At 45.0% G+C, this 26,329-nt stretch overlaps 1 protein-coding gene across 1 annotated transcript in view; it reads right to left on the bottom strand.

Annotated features, from left to right (window-relative positions):
- Positions 1 to 13,877, bottom strand: part of TOMM70 (translocase of outer mitochondrial membrane 70) — a 49,657-nt gene extending 35,780 nt beyond the window's left edge. Inside the window, exon 1 of the mRNA XM_073616958.1 lies at positions 13,556 to 13,877. Coding sequence (XP_073473059.1) covers positions 13,556 to 13,795 — 240 coding nt within the window. The 5' untranslated portion in view covers positions 13,796 to 13,877. The remainder of the gene's footprint in view (positions 1 to 13,555) is intronic.
- Positions 13,878 to 26,329: the final 12,452 nt, after the last annotated feature.

Below are 26,329 nucleotides of genomic sequence, written 5' to 3'. Positions count from 1 at the left end.
TACCATGTGATCGCTCTGTCAAATGACAGAGTGATCACATGTAAACAAACCGGCGTCATGTCATGACACCGGTCCCTCCCTCCCCTCTGTGTACCGATCGGTACGGGAGGGGATTGGATGGTAGCAGCGCTGTGGGCTGGATGTGTGGTGCCCACAGCGCTGCTCAGTGACAAATACAGTCACATCCATCCCTCCATACTCTAATGCCCTGCAATACCCAGCACTACCCTGCAATACCCAGCCATACTCGGTCATACCCAGCCATGCGCGGCCATACCCAGCCATGCGCGGCCATACCCAGCCATGCTCAGCCATACTCGGCCAGGCTGTAGAAGTCTCACACATGTGGTATCACCGTACTCAGGAGGAGTAGGAGAATCTATTTTGGGGTGTCATTTTTGGTATGTGCATGCTATGTGTTAGAAATATTGTATAAATGGACAACTTTGTGTTAAAAAAAAAAAAAAAAGTGTTTTAACCACTTCCCGCCATCATAGGACGTCCTTGACTTTGTGCGGGGATATCTGAATGATGCCTGCAGCTACAGGCATCATTCAGATATCAGCTTTTTCAGACGGCGATTCCCTACACCATGAGAACGATCATAGCGGCTGTTCCACTGCTTGATCGTTCTTATGGGAGGCGAGAGGGGGCGTCCTCCCCTTCCCGCCGCCCTCCGGTGCCTCTACCGACTCACCGCTACGATCAAAGCCAGGATCGTTTTTTTTTTTTTTTTTTTTTTTTTATTATTTCAGGCTTCCCAGCCTAGAGGTGAGATGTGGGGTATTATTGACCCCATATCTCACTGTAAAGAGGACCTGTCATGCCATATTCCTATTACAAGGATGTTTACATTCCTTGTAATTGGAATAAAAATGATCAAAAATTTTTTTTTGTGGAAAAAAAGTGTCAAACTAAAATAAATGAAGTAAAATGAATAAAAAGAAAAAAAAACATTTTTTAAAGAGCCCCTGTCCGTGTGCTCGGATGCAGAAGCGAATGCATACGCAAGTCCCGCCCACATATGAAAACGATGTTCAAACCACACGTGAGGTATCTGTGCGAACGTTCGAGCGAGAGCAATAATTTTGGCCCTAGACCTCCTCTGTAACTCAAAACATGTAACCAGTAAAAAAAAATTTAAAGCGTCGCCTACGGGGATTTTTAAGTAGCAAAGTTTGGCGCAATTCCACAAGCGTGTGCAATTTTGAAGGGTGACATGTTAGGTATCCATTTACTCGGCGTAACTTCATCTTTCACATTATGCAAAAGCATTCGTCCAACTTTACTGTTCTGTTTTTTTTGTTGTTTTTTTTTTAAGCACAAAACTGTTTTTTTTCCCCAAAAAAAGCGTTAAAAAAATTGCTGCGCAAATACCGTGTGAGATAAAAAGTTGCAACGACCGCCATTATATTCTCTAGGGTCTTTGCTAAAAAAAACATATATAATGTTTTGGGGTTCTATGTAATTTTCTAGCAAATAAATGATGTTTTTTACATGTAGGAGAGAAATGTCAGAATTGGCCTGGGTGCTCCAGAACGCCTGGAGGTGCTCCCCTGCATGTTGGGCCTCTGTATGTGGCCAGGCTGTGCAAAAGTCTCACACATGTGGTATCGCCGTACTCGGGAGTAATAGCACAATGTGTTTTGGGGTGTAATTTGTGGTATACATATGCAGTGTGTGAGAAATAACCTGCTAATATGACAATTTTGTGAAAAAAAGAAATCTTGATTTTGCAAAGAATGGGAATGTGAAAAAAAATTACAACTTCAAAAAACTCACCATGCATCTTTCTAAATACCTTGGAATGTCTTCTTTCCAAAAAGGGGTCATTTGGGGGGTATTTGTACTTTTCTGGCATGTTAGGGTCTCAAGAATATAGATAAGCCGTCAGTAATTCAGGTGTGATCAATTTTCAGATATTGGCACCATAGCTTTTGGACTCTATAACTTTCACAAAGACCAAATAATATACACCGATTTGTACTTATTTTTACCAAAGATATGTAGCAGTATAAATTGTGGCCAAAATTTACAAGGAAAAATTACTAATTTGCTAAATTTTATAACAGAAACAAAGAAAATTTCATTTTTTTTACCGAATTTTCAGTCTTTTTTCTTTTATAGCGCAAAAAATAAAAAAAAAAAACAGCTGTGATTAAATACCACCAAAAGAAAGCTCTATTTGTGTGAAAAAAAGGACAAAAATGTCATATGGGTACAGTGTTGTATGACTGAGTAATTGTCATTCAAAATGTGAGAGCAACGAAAGCTGAAAATTGGTCTGGTTAGGAAGGGGGTTTAAGTGCCCAGTTGTCAAGTGGTTAAGGGGGTATAAGGGGGTGCACACGCCTGCCGTATGACGTAGGAGCTAACGCATGTGCCCAGAGGCCGGGATGTCCGCAGGGCACCCACGATCGCTCCTGGGAGAGACAGAATGGAGATCTGTCAAGGTAAATAGACAGATCTTTATTCTGTCAGAAGCGAGAAGACAGATCTGTTGTCCCTACTGATTAGGAACAGCGATCGGTCTCCTCCTCCAGGCAGTTCCATCCCCCCACAGTTAGAAACACTCCCTAGGACACACATTTAAACCCTTGATTGCCCCTAGTGTTAACCCCTTCCCTGCCAATGATATTTATATAGTAATCAGTGGCTATTTGTAGCTCTGATCGCCGTAAAAATGTCAATAGTCCCAAAAAAGTGTCCGATCCGCAATGTCGCAGTCCTGAAAAAAAAAAAAAAAAAAAAACGCAGATCGCCGCCATTACTATTTAAAATTAAAGCCATAATTCTATCCCCTATTTTGTAGACGCTATAACTTTTGCGCAAACCAATCAATATACACTTACTGCAATTTTTGATTTTTTTTTTTTTTTTTTACCAAAAACCATGTAGAAGAATACATATTGGGCTAAACTGATGAAGAAATCTGTTTTAAATTTTTTTTTTGGATATTTGTTATAGCACAAAGTAAAAAAGTGTTTTTTTTTTCAAAATTGTCGCTATTTTTTTTGTTCATAGCGCAAAAAATAAAAACCGCAGAGGTGATCAAATACCACCAAAAGAAAGCTCTATTTGTGGGAAAAAAGGACATCAATTTTGTTTGTGTACAACGTCACATGACCGTGCAAATGGTCAGTTAAAGTGAGGCAGTGTCGTATCGCAAAAAGTGGCCTGGTCAGGAAGGGGTTAAATCCATCAGGGGCTGAAGTGGTTAAGTATAGGGAACCTGCCAATCACTGATGTGTAACAGAGGGGGTAAACTCTCTGCTGGAAAAAATGCTGCTTGATGCTCGCTTCAGCTTCATTCTGATTATTTGTTCTCCACTGAAGAAGAAGATTAGCCAATCTGAACGCTTATATTTAGACAAGGTTTCTTATCCTGGAATTCAGCTATGATGGTTTTCACTGTACACACTGGCCTGAAGATAAGCTGCTATATAAAAGAATGTCTTCTATGGCACGTGAATGGGTGTGCTCAGATACAGATACAATCAAGGTTTAGAAATAAAAGTATTCAATTTTGAAAGGCTATGGGTGGCTCCGCCCACACAGCCACATCATTCATTCACAGGGATCTATAAATGAGCAAAGTACAAGTCCTGTCTGCCACATTGCTATAGGGACTTTTAGTTATTAATGGAACACAAGGGCAGTGATCCCCACACTCCTAGTCCATTGACGCCCCCTCCTCCCCCTCATGGACATGAAGCTGGAGGAGTCTGCAGGAGCCTCTGCATTGCACCCTTGATCCACTGTTGGCAGTTGCAATGCTTTGCAGGCTCATATACAATAATAATACTACAGTAAATGCACTTTTTTTTAGAAAATGCATGCACTCATTGTTTGGTTGTTTTTTTTTTTTGGTTGCAAAAGGTGGACTTGGCATTTAAGTGAATTAGTCAGACATTGCTTGACCTATGAAATTTAGCAAAAAAAATAAAAAAATAAATAAAACACATATATATATACAAAGCATAGATTCTATTAGCAATCAGATTTCAGTGTTTTTGAATGCCATGTTCTAGCTCCAGAAAATACCATACAGATAGAAATCCATCGCCCTACAATGCCTGATCAACAAATGAATCTGCAGAAATGTATCATGTGCTGTGGCTATCGATATATTAGACAATATCTATTAACCACACTGACTCTCCTTTCACAACACGGCCTTTTTAATGAGTATGTTTACGTTTTATCAGTTAATGGATTTCTGAATCCACACGAGAGAACCCAATAGGATGCTTCTGGTGGGTTAATGTCAATAACCCAGCAAGTAAAAAAGCTTCCCTTCAGAGGAAATTCCAAAAAAAAAAAAAAAAAAAAAAAAAAAGGAGGAGGGGGGGGATCCTCTAGTCTACATAAATCTATCAATGTACAGTGGACTTGTACTGTCTATACCCCCCCCCCCCAATGTACTGGACAATCCTTTTTTTTTTCCCCCCAACAGCAAACTGAGCCTTTAACCCTTTCACCGCCACTTTCTTTTTAAGTTAAAAAGGACATTTTAGGCCTGAAGATTGCTTAAAGGGTTAGTTCACCATTAAGAAAATACTCTATGCAGTCTTATGCCCTGTACACACGGTCGGACATTGATCAGACATTCCGACAACAAAATCCATGGATTTTTTCCGACGGATGTTGGCTCAAACTTGTCTTGCATACACACGATCACAAAAAAGTTGTCGGAAAATCCGATCGTTCTGAACGCGGTGACGTAAAACACGTATGTCGGGACTATAAACGGGGCCGTAGCCAATAGCTTTCATCTCAACTTATTTTGAACATGCGTGGCACTTTGTGCGTCGGATTAATGTACACACGATCGGAATTTCCAACAACGGATTTTGTTGTTGGAAAATTTTATAGCCTGCTCTCAAACTTTGTGTATCGGAAATTCCTGTGGAAAATGTGTGATGGAGCCTACACACGGTCGGATTTCGGACAACAAGGTCCTATCTAGGGCTGCAACTAACGATTATTTTCATAATCGATTAGTTGGCCGATTATTGTTTCGATTAATCGATTAATCGGTTAATAACCTTTTAAAAAAAAAAGTGGTGTATAATTTAGTTAATATGTAAAGTTTAAAAAAAAAGGCAATTTATTCTTAAATATCTCTATGCAGCGGTAAATATAAATAACCAACTATATGGTTAGGGAGCAAAATATCTAATCCTCTCTGAAAATAACAGACAGAAGAGATATACTGTATATACTATTAGAGGAGATACACTGTATAAACTGTTAGAGAAGAGATATACTGTATATACTATTAAAGGGTGAATCTGATAAATATTATCAGACTCAGAGATCAAATGTCTTCCTCCAAAAAAAAAATTCATTTTAAGAACGTTTGTTCGATTTTCTAATCGTTAGTGGGGTCAAATCGACGTTCATTTTCAACCACAGTGACGGGAAAATTTGGAAATTGAAAACTTCTTGGTCAAAGGAATTTTCAGACAGTGTATGTGGTTTTCGTTCAGAAATTACATTCATTTTAAAAACAGAATGTTAAACAAGTAAAAATTTCAAACAACATTCTTTCATTCAGCGAATGTACAAAGATTTTTCGTCTGAATATTTTGTCTGAAAATTGATCCGTGTGGCCAGAATAAGGCTCGGTACACACCTAGGCAGTTTGCTTTCAATCTGTTTCTGCAGTGCTTTTTGCTGTGCGTTTTGATTTATGCGCACGTGATTTTGCGGCGATTTACGTTTTTGCATTTTTATTGGCCAATTGGGTTAAAAAAACTAAAATTAGCCCTTTATAGTACAAAAAAAAAGAGAGCAGATAATCACTACTGTAAGGGGTTCATTTTTTTTATTGTAGAACTGTGAAAGTAACATCTACAGTAGCAATTATTTGCTCTTTTTGTACTATAAAGGGCTCGTTTTATTTTTTTTTAACCCCATTATGTTACTGGCCGATTAATCGATTATGAAAATAGTAATCGATTAATTTCATAATCGATTAGTTGTCGATTAATCGATTAGTTGTTTCAGCCCTAGTCCTATCACACATTTTCCATCGGAAAATCCTATCGTGTGTACACTATTGCATAATTTTCCTCTGATACCCGCAGGTCTTTTGTTCACAGACTGAAGCCTGTCCCAAACAGCCCCATCCTCGTCTCCAAGATGGAGCAGCCATTAGGACGAGCATCCCCTAGCAGTACAGTATTTTTAAAATCGGAATAGTCTAAAGTTCTGGAAAGTGTTCATGGACTGCATAGAGTATTTTTTAAGGGTGACTTCATCAGTGTGCCATTGTCCAATCAGCAACCTAGTGGAGGTATTGCATCTTAGACTCTAGGAAGGATAAATCTCTTACAATGAGAAGTCGCAATTGGCGTACAGCTATGGCACTTAAACCATAGCACAAACGGTTGATGGTGCATAGTATTTTTAAAAAAACGAAATAAAAAAAAATGCAGATCAGAAATATCAGAAGTGCTTATTATAATCTTGGTTAATGACAAGCTACTGAAGCTAAAGGGTTGGAAAGGCAGCCAGGTAACTGGCATTAAAAGGAGAGATCAACACTGGCAGCCTCTGTTTCTCGAAAGATGAGTTTCCTTAAAATCACACCTCAATTCTATCACCACCATAACTACAAAGAGAAAACACTCACTGTGTAATAGAAGAGCTCCCTGCTGCCTCAGGCTGTAGGTGGACTGATGTAGTAACAAGACATGTGCTCTGTCACAGGGTGGAGTTCGGGCAGAGATAGCTCCTGTGATAGTAACAATGTGCTCCGTACCTACAACTCTGTTCAGGGAGCAGCAGCGATTGGCAGATATGGTATTAGAACCACGTCAGATGGCCAATTCAGTCATTGGGGACTCTATACCAGTTCTAAAACTGCTGAAATATAAAGTGATAGTAAAGTCTATTTTGGGGGGGGGGGGGGTTTAAAAATAAACATGTCATGATTACCTGTTCTGTGTAGTGGTTTTACACAGAGCAGCCCTGATCCTCCTCTTTTCAGGTCCCTCTGGCTCTCAACGAGTGCCCCCACAGCAGGCAGTTTGCTATGCAGTACTCGGAGCCACAGCTCCCTGTGTCCATCAAGACCCAGTGCCGTGGCCTGGCCCCACCCCTTTCTCCTCCCTCATTGGCTGACTGACTTTGATTGACAGCGCAGGAGCTTTGTTTACCGCTTTAAAATAAGGTATGTAATAAAAATGGAAAGCTTATATTTGAAAACCTCATTAACATGAGCAGGGCCCTCTTAATCCTCTTGTATTGTATTATAACTGTATTGTCTCTCTCTTTTATATTGTAAAGCGATGCGTAAACTGTTGGCGCTATATAAATCCTGAATAATAATAATAACATGTAAATAAAGGGGAAGAGATGAATCAAGGAAGGCAAAACATAAGCAGATTACACTTCAACATTTCCCAAATTCTGACACCATCGGTGTCCCAGCCACAAATGGACTCTCGTGACACGGGCCTCACACTGAATTCTGAGGGAATAAATGTGGATCAGCTGAATCAATGAAGTTGTCACTGTGCATGTAAGAACAGTAATATAGTAACACCCACCTGAAATCTGATCCCCAATCATTTAGGGAATGGGCAAATGTCGGATATTCAGTGACTCATTTTAGGGCATATTTATTAAGGCACAATGCCCACATTTAGGTGAAAAAAGAGCTGACAGATTATTTCATTGGTTGGTGAACTTACATGCAGAATAAGTAATTGTATATGCCTAACATTGCCCACATTCCTATCATCTTCCGGGTCATAGTTCACCAGCACAATCATCACTGTAGGATGGAGTGACCTGTGAAGGTCGCAGTGAAGAGACAAATCAGATAACGGCTCAGTCCAGTCAATATTAGCAGATTTACATATCACAGCACAAAGGCGGACAACACATCTGTGACTATATAGTTCCACCATACACAGAGTGCAGCAAATTCTCTAAATAAAAGCCTACTCATTACATACAAATCATGAAGTGTGTTGCAGCACGTAAACATATATTGCTGCCATACAGAATGGGCTTCAAACACACCACAATGCAGGTTTTAATGGGCCTGCAAAATATTTAACACGGTGCACCATGACACAGATTCAGTGTGCTGAAATGCATACATGTTGTGATCTGCAGGGAAGGTGCATGGAAATGTCATTTAAAATGAATGGAACCACAACACACTGCAGTGAGGTTTGCAATGACAACGCAGGTCTGACTAGAGCCAAAGGGAAGGAGTCAGGGTAGGACACAGAGGTGATCAGAGTGTCAGCAGATAGCTGCTGTCCTGCCAGTGACTTCATACAAACTGCAGGTGATTTAATAAGGCCTTTGTAACACATTATCTGTAGTATTTTGACTGTTACCAATGTGAGCAACAAATTCAACTTGTTCCTATTTGTGTTCTGCAGCCGCTGATCATTGCTGCTGTCAGAATAAAATATCCTGACGAGTGGGATTCCTCTACCCACCCCTTATGTGTGGATGGATGAACCATGCTGTTTATTTTCCGTTCAGCCTGCTGGCTAAATAAATTTTTTTAAAAATGACAGCGTATGGCCAGCTTTAGGCTACATTCACACATCTCTTCAGGCAAGGTGCTGCAAGTCTGAGCTGAGAGAGCTCTCCCATTCAGCTTCATAAACTTTGATTTGGAGCCTGCACACTGCAGGAGAACGCATGGCTTAAAGGGCTCGTTCACATTGCATGCACCTATCACTGCATACTCAACAGGAAGGCTGGCCATAAATGGAGCAAATTTGTTTCCTGAAACCACAGGATAGAACAGCCTCTAGCAATAACCACATGTAAATTCCAGCAGGCTGCTAGTAGCCAAATTGAGCAAACAACTTGGATACATTCTGCGTGCCAATACATAGTTTGAATCTCAGCCGGTTCCTGCTGAACCAGTTGAGTTTCGAACAGTCTATGGCCGAAGTGGAGTTCCACCCACCACCCATATAAAAAAAAAAGTCAGCAGCTACAAAAAGTGTACCAACTTTTATTAATCGGACACTCACCTGTCCCACAGCCGAAGCCCCGCTCCTCTCCCCCTCCTCTCTGCGGTGACGGCATTGTCACTGTGGGCACTCACTGCGCATGCGCGAGCTGTGAACTGTGACTGGCCGGGCAATAAACTAATGTGTCCCAGATGATTGCTTTGAGAGAGGTGGAACTTGCTTCCAGCACCGCGTGCCCCGGGAGGAAGTGAGAGCTGGATCCCCCTAAAAAGAGGGTATCCGCTCCCCCCCCCCCCCCCAAAAAAAATAATTTGACATGCAGAGTGGACACAGATACTCTCCTGTATGGGCGGTTGGATATAAACGGACCACCTGTTCGTTTACACCCAAATGCCATCAGATCCGCCAAACAGATGGAGAACGGATCCCCATCTGTCTGTTTTAAGTGGACAGGATTGGATGCCGGTTGGTGTCAATGGACATACGCTGCTCCATAGAGGAGACTGGAGGGTCCGCCTGAAAGACTGACAGCTGGACCCAATTGGTTTGCCTGTGTGAAAGGGCCCTAAACCTTGTGAAATGTTGTAACAAGGCCTCAGATGCAGCACTTATCAGGTGGAGAGTGGGATATTGTTTACATCTGTGTTTAAAGGCACAGTCCACCTTTTGGAAACTATGAATACAGAATTTGAACCCCCCAAACCCAAAAAGATATGGTTCATACAGCCCTCATCATAAAAGTCATCTATTAAATTAAATATTTTTTGAGAAACATCATTTTTTCCTATTTTCTTGTTGTATTGGGGATTTAGCCCAGCCTCACGTGTTCCCCCTGGGAAGGCTATGACACCAGTAATATCTCTGGTGTGGTATATTATCCATCAAAACCGAATGTCTAAATCCCATACAGCCCATTTGTGATGTCATTGGTGGAGCGACAAAGAGGAAGAAGCTGACCACCAGAGCCCAGTCAGCGAGGACCGAAGGGAAAGGGGGAATTGAAGGAAGACAGATGCATGTCCCTATTGGTGAGTTTGTTGGCCTAAACATTAGTGGAACTATACTCTGACACCCCGCATACTGCAGAGGGTGTAACACAAGAAGCACGTATCACTTTATATTTTTCTTATGTTTAAGGGATAACTGCACCCAGCAGTATATGTAATGTTTTTCAGCACATTCTCTTCAACATTACTCATTATGCATGGGGCAGAGGGTGCAACACACACTTTTTTTTTTCCATTTTTTCTATTGTCACCTTGCACAGGACAGAGGGTGCAACACTTAGGCACTTATCACTTTATTAAAAACGGTCTCTTTACCCATTGTCAAAGGCAATTCCAAATGGAATTCTGCAGCAATTACAAGCTCCAAGCACTGTTGCAGAGGGTGCAACACACATTATTTTTCCCCATTATTACTCTGCACAGGGCAGAGGGTGTAACACATAGGCACTTATCACTTTTCTAAAAAGGTCTCCTTACCCATCAAAGGTAATTCCAAACAGAAACCTACAGCAATTATAAGCTTCTAGCACCATTATATATTTGGAGTTTTGACAAATACCGGTATTCATTGTTTCTTCCTAATGTCATCAAGCGTTATATATTAAGGAATTAGCGGCACACCTACACTTTTTAAATGTACATTCCTATACTCCATCTAGGTGGAAGTATTATGTAGAGGCAGCAATTCCCTTTTTTTCTTTTGATTATCAAAAACCACACCTTGTCTCCCGTCTTGTTTATTCCGTGGCGCAGTATCACACACTATTTTTCACCCTCTCTCTATTGGATCTTTTCTCAGACAGCATTTGACAAGCAGTGAGGATGCAATTATGTTTCGTCAATGCTGCCTGTTTTAACCCCTAAGGACCGTTTACACTAACATACAGCGCAGGAAAGCTGCGTTCCCGCACCACATTCGAATCGCACTGCCCTAGCGATCTGCTGCGAGGGTCAGTGCAAAGTTAACGACACCTCAAACGTAGTGCGTTTGCCAGCACCAGATAAAATCATAAAAAGTACCATGCGATTGCCGTGCGTTTCAAAAATTAGTGCATCTACTACTTTTGGTGTGGCGTGATTTCAGATTATTTAAAATGAATAGGGCTGAAGCTGCCTGTGAACTGCAGTGTTCCTGTGTGATTCACATGCAATTCCTAGTGTGAATGGGCCCTTAAAGCACCACACCACCGCGCTGCAACCACTTGCATTGGACGCGGTTGTAGCAAAGCCCCATTCACCTGAATAGATGTTTCTCCTATTGGGGAGATTTCCCTTGACTTCCTGCCCCATAGCCAAAACAGGAAATGAGCAGAATCCCTGGCTGTCACAAGAACTAAATGTCCCCAAGATCTCCTGTTGTGGGGACAACCCAAAGTTAAAGGGGCTGTAAACCCTTGTGGTATTTCACCTTAATGCATTCTATGCATTAAGGCGAAAAACCTGTCATGCGGCAGCCCCCCCCCCCCCCCCTTTACTTACCTGAACCCGGTCTTTTTCTCCCCGGGGACAAGCATACCAGCTTTAGCTGGTGTTTCGTGTCCTGATTGGATAGATTGATAGTGCAGCCATTGGCTTCCGCTGCTGTCAATCAAATGGCGCCGGGGCCGAGTCCTGCTTTCTGTGTCAATAGAAGCAGGACTTGGAAGTGCGCCTGCATGGGTGTCCTAAAGGAGAGCGCTTCTCCGACGGGGTACTCAATGAGAAGAGGAGGAGGAGCTACTAGTGCCACTGAGGGACCCCAGAAGAAGAGGATCGGGGCCACTCTGTGCTTAACCCAACTGCACAGTGGAAGTATGACAGTTTTTTAAATAACAAACACCACACACAAAAGGGTTTTGTAACCCATTCAGAATTCTCTTTCGCTTTCAGCCTTTGTGAGGACAGAACAGAGGGGGGATCTCCAGAAACACCAACAGCAAAAACAGCCTGCCCGGGGTTCTCATCCCTCCCCCACTCCATCTACAACCTAAAGACAAAGCAGCTTCATTGTAAACATCAAAGAGATCATCTCCATACACACTTCATATACAGAGATGACATGTATTCTATCACTGGAGACCCCACAGACAGAAACCAGGTGTGATCAGTACTCCCCACAAGGGCGCAACACGGCACACACTCCATGCAGTCCCACAAGGACACACACTCCATGCAGTCACACTCCATGCAGTCCCACAAGGACACACACTCCATGTAGTCACACTCCATGCAGCCCCACAAGGACACACTCCATGCAGCCCCACAAGGACACACTCCATGCAGCCCCACCGCATGCAGCCCCACAAGGACACACCCCATGCAGCCCCACAAGGACACACCCCATGCAGCCCCACAAGGACACACTCCATGCAGCCCCACAAGGACACACTCCATGCAGCCCCACAAGGACACACTCCATGCAGCCCCACAAGGACACACTCCATGCAGCCCCACCCCATGCAGCCCCACAAGGACACACTCCATGCAGCCCCACCCCATGCAGCCCCACAAGGACACACTCCATGCAGCCCCACCCCATGCAGCCCCACAAGGACACACTCCATGCAGCCCCACCCCATGCAGCCCCACAAGGACACACTCCATGCAGCCCCACCCCATGCAGCCCCACAAGGACACACTCCATGCAGCCCCACCCCATGCAGCCCCACAAGGACACACTCCATGCAGCCCCACCCCATGCAGCCCCACAAGGACACACTCCATGCAGCCCCACCCCATGCAGCCCCACAAGGACACACTCCATGCAGCCCCACCCCATGCAGCCCCACAAGGACACACTCCATGCAGCCCCACAAGGACACACTCCATGCAGTCACACTCCATGCAGCCCCACAAGGACACACTCCATGCAGCCCCACTCCATGCAGCCCCACAAGGACACACTCCATGCAGCCCCACTCCATGCAGCCCCACAAGGACACACTCCATGCAGCCCCACTCCATGCAGCCCCACAAGGACACACTCCATGCAGCCCCACAAGGACACACTCCATGCAGTCACACCCCATGCAGCCCCACAAGGACACACTCCATGCAGCCCAAGGACACACTCCATGCAGCCCAAGGACACACTCCATGCAGCCACACTCCATGCAGCCCCACAAGGACACACTCCATGCAGCCCCACAAGGACACACTCCATGCAGCCCCACAAGGACACACTCCATGCAGCCCCACAAGGACACACTCCATGCAGCCCCACAAGGACACACTCCATGCAGCCACACTCCATGCAGCCCCACAAGGACACACTCCATGCAGCCCCACAAGGACACACTCCATGCAGCCCCACAAGGACACACTCCATGCAGCCCCACAAGGACACACTCCATGCAGCCCCACAAGGACACACTCCATGCAGCCCCACAAGGACACACTCCATGCAGCCCCACAAGGACACACTCCATGCAGCCCCACAAGGACACACTCCATGCGGCCCCACAAGGACACACCCCATGCGGCCCCACAAGGACACACTCCATGCAGTCACACCCCATGCAGCCCCACAAGGACACACTCCATGCAGTCAGGGTCATCCTATGGTCAGGGTTTAGCCATGTCTCCCCCTCCCCCTCAGTCTCAGGCTCTCACCATCTCCTGCGGGGGATTGGCCTCCGGATTGGCGGTGCTCCCCCCTCCTCCTCCGCTGGGTACCGGGCTGGCCCTCCCCTCCGGTGTCCTCCTCTGGCTGTCCTTCTTGTTGGACCTGTGGCGGCTCCATAGATACACCGCCCCGGCTCCCAGCAGCAGCGGAGCCCCCACGGCCAGGGCCAGCTTCCAGTGCGGGATCCCGGGCCCTCCTTGCGGCTCCACAGGCTTGGAGGCGGCCATGATGAATCCGTCCCTGCGGCTGCGGACACACGGGGGAGAGACGAGGGGGGCGGGGCGCCGGAAACGCGGGGAGACCTGGGAGCCGGCACGTGGGAGGGGCGCGCTTCCCTACGGCGGTCACTGTGAGAGGCGATCGCCCCCTGCTGTCCAAACTTCCTCACTGCACCGACCTCAGCCCTACTGCAGAGCGGTGTGTGTGACCCCGGAGCGCTCACACCTTTCATTTGTTCTTTATTCTGGTATTATATAGAATAAACCCAGAGTACAATTTGGATTAAAAGACTCAATAATGTAAATGTCTTGGGGTGTGTAAATTGCATATATATATATATATATATATATATATATATATATATATATATATATATACTATATTACCAAAAGTATTGGGACACCTGCCTTTCCACACACATGAACTTTAACCCTTTCAGCCCCAGAAGAATTGACCCTTTAAAGCGGAGTTCTAATAAAAAAATAAAAGTCAGCAGCTACAAATTCTGCAGCCGCTGACATTTAATTTATGGACACTTACCTGTGCAGGGCGCCCTCAATGTCGGCACCTAAAGCCAACCCGGGGTCAGATATGGCGTAGATATAGATAGCCGCAGATACTGTGGCGATCTATGCCCGGAAGTGGGAGTAAATACCTGGATTAGACAGGTACCGCCCTGCAGCCACCTACTTCTAATGATGGGCATACATGCACCATTTTTTTTAACTGTGGTGGTGAAATCACCTCCTACAGCGCTGGAGTCGCTGATTTACGTATCGTGAGAGCAGACGCTGTTGCTGTCAAGATAAATAAATTAGTGCTGCAGCTGAATGGCGTAACTGAAAAGCAAACAATGGTAACAATAAAACATGAACTCAATAAAACAACTTATTTTTTTATCGCAATCTGTGCCTAAAAAATATATACCAAAGCATGGGGGCTTTGCCAAAGCATGGGGGCCCCTAATATTAGGAGCAAATCGCTCCTCCACCCCTGCCCCCATACATTGGCATATATGGTCTTTTTTTTAACTGTGGTGGTAAAATCACCTCGGACAGTGCTAGAGTCATGGCTTTACGTATCATGGGAGCAAACGCTGTTGCTGTCAGAATAAATAAACCCATGCTGAAGCAGAATGGCCTACCTGCTATAAAACACAGTAAAAATAAAACATTACAGTTCTAAAATACAGTAACAATAGAGAGAGAACATAAGATATAGGACAACAGAGTTCGAACAACAGAGCGGACAATAGAGAGCGAACGTTAGAGAGAGAACAATAGAGAGAGAAGAAAAATAAAGCGACATCTCTTTTTGGCTTTTTTATTTTTTTGTGTTTTTTTATGTTTTTTTTTTTTTTTTGCACTTATAAACTGTAAATGTTCCAGATTAGGGTCTCTCAAAATGTGATGGCCAACTCATCGTTTGAGACCCTATGTAAGTGTGCCCTAGGACTGTGTAGTGCTGTACCCTACGCTAATACTCCACTAGTTTGTGGTAGGGTTTGAAACAGTTACCGATGCAGAGACCAGGTTGGTCAGGACAGGAGGGACAATAAAAGCGGTTACCCCTAAATCCGCGTTTTCTGCAGACACGACATCTTCTTTGGGCTGTTCTTTGGGCAGGGGTACCAGGGAGGACATACAGAAAATGCCTCTCATGCAGCCAGCTCACTGCATTGGGAAGGTGGGCCACAGCACCATCTGGAAACAGAAGGGCTGTGATGATCTCTTCCTGGAATTTTAGGAAGGATCCAGTTCGTCCTGATGCTTTGTATAGCACATAAGCGTTCAGCAGAGCTAATTGGAATAAATATACAGACACTTTTTTATACCAGCGTCTGGCCTTATGGGCAATTAAGTACGGCGCCAACATCTGGTCGTTGAGGTCCACCCCTCCCATGTTAAGGTTGTATTCGTGGACACAGAGGGGTTTCTCCACAACACCAGTTGCCTTTGAAATTTCAACTGTTGTATCTGCGTCAAGGGAGGACAGAACGTAAACATTTTGATTAACCCTCCACTTCACTGCAAGGAAATTATTACATTTCAAGCAGGCTCACTCCCCCCATCTAAGTCAGGACTCTACAAGCCGTTGGGGGAACGGTGTCACATGCGCCAATTCCACAATCAAAAAGGTGACTAAAAAGTGGCACGCTCGTGTAATAATTGTCCACGTACAAGTGGTACCCCTTTCCAAATAAGAGTAACACACATTCTTACCAGTGCTCCCTATGTAGTCTGGGCAGTTCTCTGGCTCCACGTGACTATCTCCTCCCTCGTAAACCATAAAACTACATGTATAGCCTACATCTTGACCCCATATCTGGCACGCTTGCTGGGAAGATGCTGTTTGATAGACAAACAGCCATAAAATTTAATCAGGGACTCATCAATGCAGATAACTTGATCGGGAATAAACAAGGCTGCAAACTGTTGGTTGAAGTGGTTTACGAGGGGCCGAATTTTGTAGAGCCGATCAAATCCAGGGTTACCCCGAGGACGACAGAGTTCATTGTCGTTGAAGTGCATAAATTGGAAGATCTGCTCGTATCGTGTCCTGGTCATTCAAGCAGAGAACACGGGCATATGATGAATTGGGTCGGTGGACCAATATGACCGCAACTCACTTTTTTTAGTTATGCCCATGAGGAGGGATAGACCCAGAAAGGTCTTAAATTCGGAAACCATAATAGGTTTCCAATCTCTGGCAAGGGCCAATTGGGGATTAGCGGCGATGAATTGACCAGCATACAAATTGCTTTGGACCACAATAGATCTATAGAGATCTTCCGTGAAAAACAGCAAATAAAAATCAAGTGACGTAAAATCAACTGTTTCCACCTGAATTCCGGGTTGGGCAGTGAATGGGGGAAGTACGGGCGCTGCAGAAGTGGTGGGCTCCCAATTCGGATTTCACAAATGCAGGGGGAAGGGCACTATGGGCTCGACGGACCTGTATTTGTCTTCTTGGAGGCTGCGGGACACTACTCTTGCTTGCCACCGAACCAGCTTGTACTGCACTTATGGGACTCGCCACGTCACCAAGTGTTACTGCAGTGCTGGATGTACGACCAGGATGTACAAGGCCGCTGTGCTCGCCAGTTCACCAGTAGGATGAGCGGCGCTAGTACTTCTCTGCTCCATACGAGAGCCCTGCGGTTCTTGCATTTCAATAACAGCAAAAGAACGGGGTTGGGTACGCCTGACCTTGGCAGGGACCAATACGTCATCAGAGCTATCTGTCAGGGTGCCGCTGCTGTCTACCGGTTCGTATTCTGAGCCTGAATCTGACAGAGGGGTGATTTCCTCTTCACTATCTGTCATGCTCAGAAACGTGTAGGCCTCTTCACTACTGTACCTTCGATTGGACATTGTGGCCTCTACATTTACTGGTACAACTAGTGAAACTCACGGGAAAAAAGAGCACCCGATTGTCAGTGACTGCTTCAACCGCTACCAAAAAAACTGTTAGCGTTCGCAGGGATCAGGCCTGACTCTGCGAATGCTGCAGTTATGTGTTTTGTAAGTGACAGTGATCAATTGATACTGTACTTGGGTGGGCTGGGCTGAGCGGAGGGGCTAAACGCAGGTGCTAGCAGGTATCTGGGCTGATCCCGCTAATACTGCGTTTTTGGGAACCCTAAACTACTGGGGACGCTAATATAGATCTGATCAGATCGAATATATTGATCCGTTCAGGCACTATGCTACTAAGGGAGGTGTATGGTGCGTGCGTGGGGTTAGTGCTACTGGCACTAACCTGCCGCTGCCTGGAGCGACGTGGACCCTAATTGATACTAAAACCTAACTGATGTCACCCGCCGGGCGATCAGGGGGTTATACCTTTATTTAGCAATAAATGGCGGGTGCCCCGACGCTATACAAACCTGACGTGACAGTAACTAGCTAACTGGCTAACTACACACTGACAGGGGTGATCAAGGGGTTAAACCTTTATTAGGGGGGTTTGGGGGGGTTCCTAGACTTATCTGAGCCTAACGTTGATTAGTGCCACAAATGACACCAGTACAGCGATCAAAGAAAAATATGAAAACTGCACTGGGTGACACTGTGACAGGGATTAATGGGGTCAACTGGGGGGGGGGGGGGGGGCGATCGGGGGGTGAAAAGTGTGCCTATGTGTACTGTGTCAGTGTAGTGTTGGTCAACTCATGTTTGGATGTCCTCTCTCCTTTCAGAGAGGGAGACGACATCACCTCCCCTGCCTGTGTTTAAAATTACAGGCAGGGTACAGTCTCCCATTCGCCAGGACCAATCACCAGGTCCAGGCCAGAAATCATTGGCCTGGAGACTGATCGGTTCTGAAGCGATCCGATCGCCGCAGGTGCACGTGCCCCCTAGGCGGCCGCATGCCCGACGTACAGCTATGACTCCTCGCCCATGAGAGCCAACCTGCCACAGTATAACTGCCGCGGTTGTACCGGAACCGGTCAATGGCATCCCAGTCTTAGAAACATAGAAAAGTGACGGCAAAAGAGACTGAATAGTCCATTGAGTCCGCCCATTTTTCTTGATTGTTTTGTTTTTTGTTAACTTTGTTGTCTGACTATAGATCTAGGTTTGTCCCAAGCATGTTTGAAGCCATTTACTGTTGACTGGGTTACTACCTCTGCTGGAAGTTTATTCCAAGCATCAACTACCCTTTCAGTAAAATAATACTTTCTAATATTAGTTTTGAACTTTCCTCCAGTTAGCTTGAGGTCATGTCCCTGTGTTCTTGATTTTGGTTTCATATTGAAAAAACTGCCTTCCTGAACCTTATTCACCCCCTTGTATTTAAAGGTTTCAATCATGTCTCTTCTTTCTCTTCTTTCCTCCAGACTGTACATATTAAGTATCACCTGGTGTGTTTTATCCCCCCTAGACCTTTCACTATTTTTGCTACCTGTCTCTGGACTCGTTCTGTCTTATCAATATCTTTGTATAAGTGAGGTCTCCAGAACTGGGCACAGTATTCTAAATGAGGTCTCACTAAAGATCACTATATAGGGAAATCACGACCTCCTTCCTCCTCCTGCCGGTGATCCCTCTAGTGGTGCATCCTAGAATTCTATTTGCTTTTCCCACTGCCTGGTCACACTGTTTGCTCATTTTACAATTATCTGAAATATTCTGTACCCCCAAATCTTTTTATTCTGTAGTGCTGGCTAACACGGTACCCCCTATGTTGTACTCTCACAGGGGATTCTTTTTCCCTAGGTGCATTATTTTACATTTGGAAACATTGAACTGCAGTCTTCACTGCTATGACCAATCTTCCAGCAATGCCAAACCATGTTCTATGTTACAGACACCTCCAGGGATATCAACTTTATAACACATGTAGTCAAGTCCCAGGCCTCTCCAGGCCTAATGGTGACCTCCGGAGTTAGGGACAGCTGACATCCCTTTGTGTACAGTGGGTTACAAGGCATGGTGGGTGTATTGTAAGGTAGATTGATGGACACCAGACACTTCTTGAATGCAAAGAGATTTATTGTCTCTTAAACAGAACTGTGGGAGAGAGGGTTAGGGCCAGGACACCCTTTAGTAGATGCAATATTAATTGGCAGACTCTGAGACTTCTATAGGCAGACAGCCATGCAGGGAAAGGCATCCAGCTAGACACCTTGTCTGCATGAGTAGAACTGCTGTCTCCTATGGCAACAATCTTGTAACAGTTTCTAACACGGTTGCAAAGAAATCCTCCACTTCTTCCACAATATTCTATTGTAGAACTTCACTCAGCTGAGCTCCCAGTCTTTCATTAGACTAAAAGATCCACTAGCCATTGGATCTCCTGAGCTCTTCCAATCTTCTCACTCAGTATCTTCCTCAAGTGTCACCCCCGCATCCCTGCTGGGTCCCTAGCTTCGCACTCACAGATAATCCTCAAGCGTCACCCCAGTGGCCTGCCTGGTCCCTGGCTTTGCAAACAATAATGCCCCGCAAGCATCACCTCCACTGGCTGGGTCCCTGGCTTGGCACCTGCTGAAGTTTTCCCAATTCTTCATCGTCCCCAGCTGGTGGAAATACTGCTCAGGCACTTTCTTCAGCTAAACCAGGAAGTAGCAGCGCTAAACCTACTAAAATTATACAGTACAAAACAATATAATTAAACAGTGTGCAATAAGTGAAGAGTGATTATTGGTTAAATTAAAAGTCCATCTTCATGAATAAACAGTGCTCAAACAATTAAAACGAACTGTGAATGTAATTCAATTGGTTGATTTCATCCTCCACCGCACCACCAGTGCTGAACACACAAAATGCTCGCTTACCAGACGGCAAGCCGTAAGAGCTTGCGACCTATACCCGGCCAGGGCCTTTATCCAATGAAGGGCCAAACGAATGGATACCAGGAAGAACCCTCAGAGTGGTCAGCATACAAGACAGGGACCGCCAAAACTCGTCAATCCCAGATCATAAGTATAGGCAGATAGTGATGGTATTCAGATGTATCCCAAAACAGAAAAAGGGCACCATAGCGTAATACTGATAAGCATAATTTATTGAGTAATAAGAAAGTCACTTACAAAATTAGAACAGTTAAAAGTAAGCCAGCCGGCCGGCTCGTACAAACACTCGTCCCATACGGCACACGCGAGACGTCAGCACGTCAGCTCCTCCTTTTTTCAGCTACTCACAGTGGTCTCCGGTAGCAGAGTGGAAGGTCCCTTAGTGGTGACAGATTCCGGCAGAACCGTTGCTTCTAGTTGGACTGCAAGCCGCAGTCCCAACCCTATGCTGCTCTCTTGCTTCTGGATAGGCCCTCAGACAGCCTAGCAGCTAGATGTCCCCGGGATAGGCCTAGCAACCCGGGGCATTACAACACACATCCACCCAGACAGCCGTCCAGGTGGCACAGAACCCCGATCACCTGACTCCATCCAAATAAACAGGCTCTCGCAGCAGGCCAAGGGAACCAAGAAAATCCCTGCCCATTGGCTGAGACACCCCATTAGTTGCTAATCTGTCCTTGCAATGCCCTTGTCTTATCTAATGCCACCAGATACCCAGCCATCTAGTGATATAAGGGAGAAGTGCAGCAATTCAATAATTAAGGTGAAATCAATTCACCTCCTATCAATTTGCCAAGGCAACTATCACTTGACAAATAAACATGCCTAAACATCAGGGTGCTACATTCTCCCCCTGCCTACAAAAATTACATCTCAGAGTTTGCAGAAAAATAATTTGAGTTCTCAAGCCTGAGAGAGAATGTCCTGACAAAAACTGGGATGGGTGGGGAAACAGAAAAGGAATAATAATAACAAACAATACAAGTGGATTACCACATGGAGTAAACATGTATAACATATACATGAGCGATTGGCAGTTCACACAGGGGAGATAAATATTAGACATTATATACAATTTATGTGTGGCGTACCACCCAAACAGTTGAGGGAAAAATATAAACAATAGCCTTATGTCCTAACTATCTATCAAATATATACAGAAGTAAAGGGCATGAATAGTTAGCATTATTATCCATGTAGGGTCACTGGCTCTCCTTGTCTAAGGAAGACGCAATGGTGCAGGAACACCTGAAAGAGAGAATAAACAGCAAAGCAAATGCATCTTATCCCTATGATAACATAGTGCAATATTTACATAAGTGTACCTTAAGTTGTTAATTGCCCATTGCCCTCAGCCGAGAACAGCATAGCAGTGTAAATACACCCTATAATATGTCTAACCTATACACATATAAATGAAAGTGAGCCCCATCCTCATCCAAAGATGCCATCTCCTTCCACAACTAGCCTACAGAAACTTTTCTTAGTATGTTCTATCAGATATACACTTAATATGAATAAAGGCTCATTTAGGTTGGCACTACTCACGCCACCTGGTGACAAGCAAAGGAAACAATCCTGATACAGTGAACAGTCCATCATTCAAAGGTAAGGTGAGAATTTGCCTCTCTGCCACAGCTCATTCTACCTAACTAGCTAAGCACCCCAGTGTCCTTGATGTTTCACAATCCATCAAAATGTTTTTTTTCACTCGGGTAGCAGCAGTCTCCCTTCTTCTCAGGGACAAATCCTGGGACAAGAGGATTGGCTGCAATCAGGCAACAAGCTGCCAGGCCATGGTGCAAGGGACCGCACTTTTAAACACATGTCCCCTTGCAATGGTAATCTCAGTCTGTTAGCGTGACAGCCTTGACAGCCGGGAACTAAGAAAGGTTTCCTCACTGGTTGAAGAACAAACAGGTTCACATCAACAGGTTACTTTTCAGAGGGAGACGTACTGGAAATTCCGCAGCACTAACCAGCGCGACTCAAGTGGGCACTCCCTGTATCTGCCGGCAGTATTCAATCCAGGAATACAGCCAACAGGAATGTTCTCCACTAGCAACAATTTTTCTGTAAGAAGGTGGAGTGGCTTTTCAGCATAGCGTCCTAACTCCACAAAGTACACATTTGTAATCCACATAAGGTCAGTGAAACACTATTCGACATCTTCTACCTGTAATATCCAGGATCAGGTAACTTCAAGGCCTTTCCTTCGCCATTTACCATAGTATTTATTTTATTTTATTTCAGGTACTTATATAGCGCCGTCAATTTACACAGCGCTTTACATATACATTGTACATTCACATCAATCCCTACCCTCAAGAAGCTTACAATCTAAGGTCCCTAACTCACATTCATACATAGTAGTGACAATTTAGACAGCATCCAATTAACCTACCAGCATGTCTTTGGAGTGTGGGAGGAAACCGGAGTACCCGGAGGAAACCCACGCTGGCACAGGGAGAACATGCAAACTCCAAGCAGGTAGTGTCGTGGTTGGGATTCAAACCAGCGACCCTTCTTACTGCTAGGCAATAAAGTGTTGCATATCCTTCTTGTTTGGCCTACGGATGATCACACAGTCTAAATTGATTTTGTGACCATAGCCCTAGGTGTGTAGCACTGAAATATACTTTTCAGCTAACTTAGATGACAGCTTTGGAAAGTTCACCCGCAAAGGAATTCGGAGGAAACTTTGCATACAGATTTCTTCCTCTAAATGAGCCGGTATATAAGAATACAGATATCCGTATTCCTCAGCCACTTTCTTAATGTCGATGCGCTGTACCTTGGGCAGCCTGGGCAGAGTCTTAGGGTCTCCATACCCAGACAGAACCTGCATGTCTGAAGCACGCCGAACCAGGTACCCCGCAACAGTATGGGTTTGCAATCAAATTTGGTTGCTTCCACCTGCTTAGTGGGAATCAATTTAGGGACCCAATGCTCAACCCAACCCTGTTGTCTCCCTTAATGGCCACAGGTATCACCTCCCCTACTGGCACACAATTTAGGGACCCAATGCTCCCAATGACCCTCCTCTAAAGATTTAGTAATAGGCACAGTTGGTGCGGTATTGGCAGACAGTTCAATCTTTATACTTTAATTAGGCCCCGGAGGAATTTCATCCTCTTACAAGTCACACAACTGCTGCTCTTCACTCTCACTCCCCTTTCCAGTCCAGGACAAAGTGTCTTAAAACAGTTTAGAGATCTTGTCAGAGGGGATGTCCGAATCAGAAATGGTGGAGCATTCTTCGGCCGGGAGATAGTTGCGCATGGAGCTGGCTTTAACCGTCACAACCCTGTTGTCTCCCTTAATGGCCACAGGTATCACCTCCCCTACTGGCACACCGCTTTCACCCCTTGCAGGCTTACCCGACTCCAGTACCCTTTTCCTCTGTGACTCCCACATCAAAGCGAACAGGTGGGCCTCGAGGAGTGACCAAATCGCTGGGTCCTAGGGCAGCCGTCAAGACAGGATGAGCAGCTTCCCGCACGACTTGATGTCACTCCCAGCCGGGATAGCAACATTCTTGTCCCACTCTGCTTGCAGCAGGTTGGGCTGGTGAGACTACCTTGAGCAGGGGTTCCCCGCAGCATCTACAGACGATCCAAGGCCTCAGATGTGTGGCCAAACCAGAACACTTCCCTGCAGATCAGTACCAAAGCCTCATAGCCTCCAGTCATGTACAGGGCAAGACTACCCTTATACCGCGTACACACAAGCGGACTTTTCAGCATCAAAGGTCTGACGGTCTTTCCAACGGACTTTCGACTGAGTTACGATGGACATTCGAACAACCAGACTTGCCCACACACGAACGGACTAAAGTCGTTCGAAAGTCCGTTGGTTTGAACGTGATGACTTACGAAGGGACTAGAATAAGGAAGTTCATAGCCAGTAGCCAATAGCTGCCCTAGCGTTGGTTTTTGTCCGTCGGACTAGCATACAGACGAACTGATTTTTTGACTGGACTCGAGTCCGTCGGAAAGATTTGAAACATGTTCCAAATCTAAAGTCCGTCTGATTTTCGACAGAAAAAGTCAGCTGAAGGTCCGATGAAGCCCACACATGGTCGGATTGTCCGACGGATTCGTTCTGTCAGACCAGTCCGGTCAAAAAGTCCAGTCGTGTGTACACGGCATAATGTGTATACCGCACTCCGGTGTCAGTCAGAGCACTTTTTGACTCATTCAGACCAAAGCCAGCACCCGGAGCATACATCTTCCAATCCACCATTGCACTTTCAAACTGCTCCATCTTCTCCAACCCACAACCAGGCACACATGGCAGCACTTCCTTATCATCCTCTGCAGAATGGGGGCTCCTCCCCCTGCCAACTGATTGATGCAGATACTTTCTAGAAACTTTAGCGCCCACCCTTTTCCTTCTGGGGCGCGCAAAATCTGTAATGGAGTCAATTTTAACCCTAGCAGCGCTGGTGGGAAGTGTCAAAAGACCAGGCTGATACTCTCCCATGACCAATGAGACTTGCAGGTTCTTCCCCACATTGTCAGAATGCATAATAACACAGTCTATAAGAAGTAGAGATGTTATTGCCACTTTCCCATGGAGTCAGACGAAATCCAGATGTAGCCGGTTACTATGGGCGACTGCTGGGAGAATAACGCCTTTGCCCCACATTGGGCGCCAAATGTAGCCAAGTCCAGGACCCCTCGAGGCCTAATGGTGACCTCCCGAGTTAGGGACAGCTGACATCCTTCTGTGTAAAGTGGGTTACATGGCATGCTGGGTGTAATGTAAGGTAGATTGATGGGCGCCAGACACTTCTTGAATGCGAAGAGATTTATTGTCTCTTAAACAGAACTGTGGGAGAGAGGGTTAGGGCCAGGACACCCTTTAGTAGATGCAATGTTAATTTAAACTTACTTAGGCCTGTCTTACACCTATGCATTTTTTAGTGCGTTTTCAATTTTGCAGAAACACACTACAGTCCATTTAACATTGTTTCCTATTGATGTAGTTCACATCTGTGCATTTTATGGAAAAGGCCAGGGACTTTTTTCTGGTTTTTGGTTCCATAGACTTCAATGGATCAAAAGCGTGTATTGGAAAACGCAAAATGCTAAATCTCCCCCACAGAGTCCAAGTTTGGTAATAACAATATATTGTAGAAAAGTTCAGCAAGTACAAACAGGCCCAGCAGGGAAGTACACCTGACTGGAACCACTTACAACTAAGACAGCGGTGGAACAGCGGTTGAAGAATGAGAGATGCTGACAGCATTTACCACGAGGAGCAGAATGCAGTCTGGCAGGTCCACACCCAAAAAGGGAGACTTCCTGGAAGAGGTAGACGTGCTCCCTGCACTGTCCCTACTCCTTTCCCTATATCTAAGCACTGTCTCTGTCAGACGGGGATCCCATCCCTACCCTAGCCACTCACATAAAGCACACCAATTCCGGGAGCCAAAGTCTTAAATAGGCTCTGTCTGACCCAAGATGGCTGCCAAAGTGGCATCAGGGAACTAGCATCCAGTTGAATAGTGTCCCCAGTGACTGAGGAAATCCTAGAGGAACCAAGTTCCCTTCAACTTCCTCCCCCATCTGCATTGCTTCTGTGGTCAAGTGCCACCTGCAGTGAAGAATACAGAATGCACCTGTCTACATGTCTAACATAACAGTTCAAGAGTTTGAGAAAAATGATATTCAAGTATGTATTCTTAGCTCAAAAAAGTACCTCTATTGAGCTCAACCTCCTCCAAATCTGTAGTTTTTTTTTCTGGCTGTGACTCAACTTTATGTTAGAAGGTGGTTATGTTTGTTTTCCACAATCCCACTGGATGTAGGAGCATACACAACTCTGCTTTCTCCCAAGATAAACTATGGACTATGGATTGAACGCAGGCAATGTGCACTGCTTATTGCAAAACAAATGGTGGTGAGAGGAAAAAGAGAGGTTCAGGAGCTCATAGAGAATGTTCCAAAAAAAAAAACAGTAAGAAACAATTTCATGGAAAAAGATTATAAGGCAATTAAAGTGTTAATAAACCCTCACCTTGTAAAACAACCCATTCAGTCTAAAATAGAAATGAAATGCAAAACATTTGTGTATATATACAAAAAAAACATTAGAAATACCTTTTATTTTACTTTTTTATAAGTGATCACATTTTCTCTGTTCTCAGGTGCATAAGAGCTGGGGGAGGAGAAGCAGCAGCACACTGATCTTCCCAGTGAATGACTATGCAGGGGAGGTGTTTCAGGACAAG

This window comes from Aquarana catesbeiana, linkage group LG02 (assembly GCF_042186555.1).
Source record: "Aquarana catesbeiana isolate 2022-GZ linkage group LG02, ASM4218655v1, whole genome shotgun sequence".
NCBI lineage: Eukaryota > Metazoa > Chordata > Amphibia > Anura > Ranidae > Aquarana > Aquarana catesbeiana.
This window is presented reverse-complemented; position numbering and strand designations above follow the sequence as displayed.